General features: G+C 34.2%; 1 protein-coding gene across 1 annotated transcript in view; it reads left to right on the top strand.

Annotated features, from left to right (window-relative positions):
- DENND1B (DENN domain containing 1B) overlaps positions 1-6,032 on the top strand; it is a 192,107-nt gene that overhangs the window by 136,664 nt on the left and 49,411 nt on the right. Inside the window, 1 exon segment of the mRNA XM_029284173.1 lies at positions 4,354-4,479. Coding sequence (XP_029140006.1) covers positions 4,354-4,479 — 126 coding nt within the window.

The following is a 6,032-nucleotide window of genomic DNA, read 5'->3' as shown; positions in this document are numbered from 1 at the left end:
GGTGGTAGATAGAAGAAAACCATATCTTCAATCTTCTGAAAAAAGAAGATTGAAGATTGTTGGTTTCAGACAGTAATTATTTATTAAATATTATTTAATGTTTCATTCACAGTGCCTAGAAGTCTAAAAGTATATTCTCATAGAATATTACATATAATGCCTTGTGATATTTTTATTATAATTAACTTTCAAACAGACTTATAATTTACATCCCATCATAAAAAGATAATTAAAGTAAAAGCTAATGAGCATGAAATTCTCATTAAATTCAGGTCAGTCTAATCCATAAAATCCTTTTTAAAAAAGGAAAAACCAGATTCTTTCTCTGAAAGTAAACTTTTTTTGACAAATCCTTTCTGTAGAGAGAATTTATTAAATAGAAAAGCAACTTCTGGAATTAATAATTCATGTGTCGTAGTGATCCTCAAAAGACTCTGCAGAAAACCTCAAATCACCTTGTAGTTTGGGGCAGGCAAGCATTGGAAGGAATGATCCAGGTTGCACTACAATATAGATTTTAGAATAGAAAAGCAAAAAACAAAAGTGAGTTGTTTTAACTGAAATTAAATGATAATTAGTACAATTCATTCAGAACTAGAGTAATGGATCCCTCACACCTTTCAGAGCATCACTTCTATATTCTGGAACTTGGATCATTTTTGAATGTATTTTAAAAGCATACCGCTGCAGGATGAGCTGCACTTCTGCCCCAGTGATCAGGTTGAGATTCTAGTACTGCTAAGTAAGTGCAAGTGTATTAATTTCAAACAAGTAGCTCATAGTTTAGAGTGAAATATACTAATCAGTAGTCACCAAAAGGAAGAGGAGAGACAGAGCAGTAGAATATATTGGTATTTTTAAAACCAAAAAGAAAAAAATTACCATTTCTCAAAATGTTCTCTAAATTATTTTATAACTTGAATTATTTAAATTGCTCCAAAATGTATATGCGTATTAATTAATTAATTTTTTAATGTCTATGTAACACCCCATTTAAAAGGAATGTCTCTAGTAAGGCGATTACAGGTAATCCTCTACTTAAAACCACAATTGGGCCCAACATTTCTGTTGCTAAGCAACACAGTTATTAAGTGAGTCATGTTCCATTTTATGATCTTTTTGCCACATTTAAGCAAATCCTTGCAATTCTTAAGTGAATCATGCGGTCATTAAGCAAATCTGCCATTTGCTTGTCAGGAGTCAGCTTGGAAGATTGCAAACGGTGATCACATGACCTCAGGATAATGCACCTGTCATAAATACATGTCACTCAACAAGCACCTGAATTTTGATCACGTGAATGAGGACACTGCAACGGTTGTAAATGTGAGAACTGGACATAAGTCACTTTTTTTCACTGCCATTGTAACTTTGAACAGTCACTGACTAAATGGTTGTAAGTCGAGAAGTATCTGTATATGAACCACACGTTATTTAAGAGCAGTTCTTTAAAATGCACCAATAAATATTCATTCTCTTATACATACATTCTTTTATTGTATCAGAATGATCACTCTATTGATTTTCAGCAAACCCAAACACTTTTCTTTCATTAACATTAGTATTCAGCAAGTCTAGCCACTGAAAACCCATTTTCTAGGCATAGTGTGGAGTTGGGGTACTATTGTGATGGCAGATCCTCCTTCTATTCATTTAAATGTTTACAGGCAAGCAGCACGCATCTTGCTATAAAGCTGTGGCCATGGTTGATCTAATGAACAGAAAAAGGTGGTCATGAAGTACCATTGTACTGCTCTCTACTTCGTGTTTTAACTATATCTTTCTGCCCTCCTGTTAAAAGGAAGAAGTATACCTGATAATACATGGGTTACCTACAAATATTGGACAGCAGCATTCCTTCTAATATTGGGGATTGAAGATTAATTTCAGTGCTCCATTCTATTTACATTTAGTAAATTGGTTATTGATTCAGTGCTTTAACCTTTCAGTATAATGTCAGATTTGACAAGTTCCAATATTGTGTTTATGTGTTTGTGTGGGTACACGCTCACATGTATTCCCTTTTGATTATCCAGGGCAGTACCTCCTAGTTCTCTCACTAATTCCAAAAGTTGGTGACTCTGGCCTCTGCATTTTTTCCAGTTTACCAGCATCACCAGTGTACTTTTTCCTTATGCTACAAGACAAAGAGCAATGAGAACCCAATACAAGAGCAATTGATGCGATCTTAGATTTAGTATGTGCAATATCTTTTCAATAACAGCAAACTGTCTCTTAGGTTTAAACGAATTGAAATGTTTTTCACACCTCCGCTATGCATTAGTCTTCCTTGAGGTTAATTTAAAACATTGTTAATCTGAGAAAAAACAGCAGATAGCATGATAGTGTTCATTTGTACCATTTGTACCATTTTTTTTATTGGAGGGAAGACCAGTTGAATTTAGTGAATCTTATATCTTAAAAATGCTTAAGATTGTTTCTTTTGCTTTTACATTGTTCCAATAATTACCTAAATGATTTTCTAAAATTTACACAGGTTCCCTTTCCATTATGTACAATTGCTGTTGCTTTGATACCTTGCTTCCTTCTTTAAAGGACTAGATATGGTACATAACTGTATGAATATTTTATTAATATACTGAGTGAATCAATTACTTCACAAACTTCTAATATATTTTTTTTAAAAATTGGGATTTGTTTGGATGGATGTGGTTAAACTTATATGACTATTGGTATAGGTTTTCCATGTCTAAATGAATCAGACTCTAAACTTTTATCTGAATCCATGGTACTTGGATATAAATGGAAAAGATCACTATAGAGAGAGGACCTATACGGTAAAGGCCTTTTTGCATAGCTTATGAACATAATAACTCAGTAATTCTTTTCCAAAACTATAGTTATAATTAGACCCAATGGGGGTCTCTGTCTTTGATCATATCACAGTAACTGTGACTTTACATTGGAAAATGTCACTATTGTGAAGGTTTATCACCTGTAGAGCTAGTCTTTTCTCCAATGCCATGTTCAGCTCTCATTAGCATTATTCAGAGTTTCATTGTTAATTAGACTGATGCTTCAGTTACAATGATCATTGTCAAGAATAATCATGGCTGCTTATCTGAAGAAAAAAGAATATTCACTGTTGCTGATTTTTTTAAAAATGATATTTTAGTAATGCCTTTTGATTTTCATAGATATATACTATACTAGCTGTGATGAGATATTTTGCATAAGCTGCACTCAGTGATATTTGCAACCTGTGTACTTGTCTGCAAAATAAGAATCATTAATTCATTATTAACTCTAATACAATTCTTCTGTAAAAGCAGAAATGCTCTGGTTCTCAGAATTATTGGCAGAATATTTTCTGCAGTTGTGGAACTCTTCTACAGTTCCCATAGTTTTTATCTAGATACTATCGATCAAGAATCTCATGTAAGCTCCATGTCTATATATATGGAATCTATTGTTTTATATGCTAATTGACTGAAAAAATACATATAAAAGGAATGGGCAGTCTTCTGGGGCTCAAGATCCATATTAAGTGTTATGTTATTAAGCATATGGATATTTATACATTCATTAATTTTAGTCTGTCTTCCATTCATACTTCACCTAAACGTTCCAAATCAGTGTCTCAGCTTTCACTTTATCCATCCTGCCCTTCCATTGTGTCCTTTCTTCTTTTCCCAACTTTCTGATAAATCCCTTGAAAAGCAGGTTATATTTTTAAATATACTATGGACACTTATTTATAACATACACGTAGGCTATATAACATTAGTTCTGACACCGAGCTTGTTCAGAGATAGATACAACTCATAAGCTGCAGTATGGTGATTTTATAAAAGCATTGCCATTACCGTTTAGCTGAACCATTTCTGGCTCCTGATAAAGTACAGCATTAGTGAAATCTCTTCTGGCAGGAGAAAAAAACACACATGGTTGTGAGTTTGGTAGCACAGAATAAATGGGGTTACACTAAGAGAGATAAGCTAAATTTAAAAAATTTCTGTAACTCAACTGAAAGATATCTGTTTGTCTTTATCCGAGACACCCAAGCACATATTATGATGGTGGCAAGAAATCTACAGAAAAAGAATCACGCAAACCACTTACTGTAAAATAATTAAAGCTTATTTATGTCAAGAGGCCTTGGAAAAAAAAGAGAGCATAAACCAATTTGCATTAGCACTTACCAGTATCCCCTGCTTTCATTTCAATTAACGGATCAGCAGGTGTGTTTTGCAGTTAAAAAGATAAGCTATCAAGGAAGGGCATGATTTTTTGGCTGACCTGCAGACACCAGAGCTTGCCTGCTGATTGGGTTTGTACCTCTCTTTACCAATTTCTGAAGTGTCAAATTAACTGCTCTTCTCTGTTGTGCAGGTCTCGGCCCTGAAAAATCAACTGAAGAAGCAGTCCACAGCTACTGGTGATGGCGTAGCCAGGGCGTTCCTTAGAGCTCAAGTGGCCTTGTTTGGTTCCTACAGAGATGCGCTAAGATACAAACCTGTAAGCTAACTTTTATCATTCAGGGATCTATTTTGTAATTCTAAAGAATGTTTAAACATTTGAATTTTATCTATCACGATGCAGTTAGAAAACATGCTTGTTTGAGCCATGTTATTTTTGGAAAGCAATATACAGTGATCAGATGAAGAAAATTATTATTTAATTTTAATTATTTCATGCATTTATTATTTTTATAAATGACTCAAGTAAATGACTCCGGAGTATTAGCTATGTTTGCCAACTTGAGTCATTTATAAATGATCCTCCTCCTCCTCCTCGTCCTCCTATTTTCGTCACAACAACCCTGTGTGATGTGTTGGGCTGAGAGTGAGTGTCTGGCCCAAAATCACCCAGCAGGCTTTCATGCCTAAGGCCAAACTAGAACTTGTGGTCTTCTGGTTTCTAGCTTGGTGCCTTAATTGCTAAACCAAACTGGCTCTAAAAACACAAAATGCTTAATTTGCTCTTCATTTGTCTCACTTCTAATGTTAGTGGGTAAATTACTTGAAGAATGGAGAGTACAGTTGTCAGATTTCGGTTCTCAGGTTGCAGCAATGATGTTCATGTAGTCAGAATTATGTCGGAATAAGCTAGACTTAATTCCTAATACATATAATTCATTTATTTAGCTTCCAGTTCTTGGTAAATACAGTGATTAAAAGCTTTTAGTTCAGTAAATTTAAGCTGTCCTGAAATTTATATCTCTACCATGGAACGATCTTCATTTACAGTACTATCTTTCAGTAAAATGGTGCTTTTTAAAGTTGAATCTGTTATGACATTGTTACTTCATAATTTAACATTTTCATTCATGAATCTCCATACTGAAGAGATGGGACATAAGTGTTATTTCTGTTTTTAAACAGAAAACAAGATATGTCAACGAAGTATTGCTTCTTGCAATACCGGTAGTTGCCTTTTCTCAAAGAATGAAATCAATTGGTTTCATTCTGGGCATAAAATTGCTATTCCGTTATCCTGTTTGTAGTAGACTTCAGTTCTCATCTTTAGACACAGCTTGAGATAGTATTCATTAAGATCCTAGATATAAGATATATATATATATATATATATATATATATATATATATATATATATATATATATATATATATATATATATATATATATATATATATATATATATGCTAAAACAAATAAATAAATAAAACGAACACCAGGGTAAAATCATTAAACTATATGAGTTTAATGCACTATACAAATGCCGAGCTTTCGTCAGCGTTCTGCTGACATCATCAGGGCTTGATCAGCCAGTCTGTGGGAGTGTCTTTATAGGTTGAACACAGTCTGCACACGGCTTTTGGACCTAGTTACCGGTCCTAGTTGCAACAGCAGTGCTCCGGTGATGACTTTTCTTCCGTTGGTTGTTCCTATCCTGCAAGGCTCATTCACGTGGTTGCCTTCATCTGGTTCATTTGCTCGCGGCTTGGGAATAACTGGGGCATTCCCCCCTCTTTCTCTTATCTTCGATCTTATCCCCTGTTCTCCTTGTCCCTGTGGTCTTACGTCTTTATTCCTTTCATTAGTCAGGTC

Source organism: Protobothrops mucrosquamatus, unplaced genomic scaffold (assembly GCF_001527695.2).
Source record: "Protobothrops mucrosquamatus isolate PMUCROS unplaced genomic scaffold, P.Mucros_1.0 scaffold_109, whole genome shotgun sequence".
NCBI classification, from domain to species: domain Eukaryota; kingdom Metazoa; phylum Chordata; class Lepidosauria; order Squamata; family Viperidae; genus Protobothrops; species Protobothrops mucrosquamatus.
Note: the sequence above shows the minus strand (reverse complement) of the source record. Positions and strands in the feature narration are given on the sequence as shown.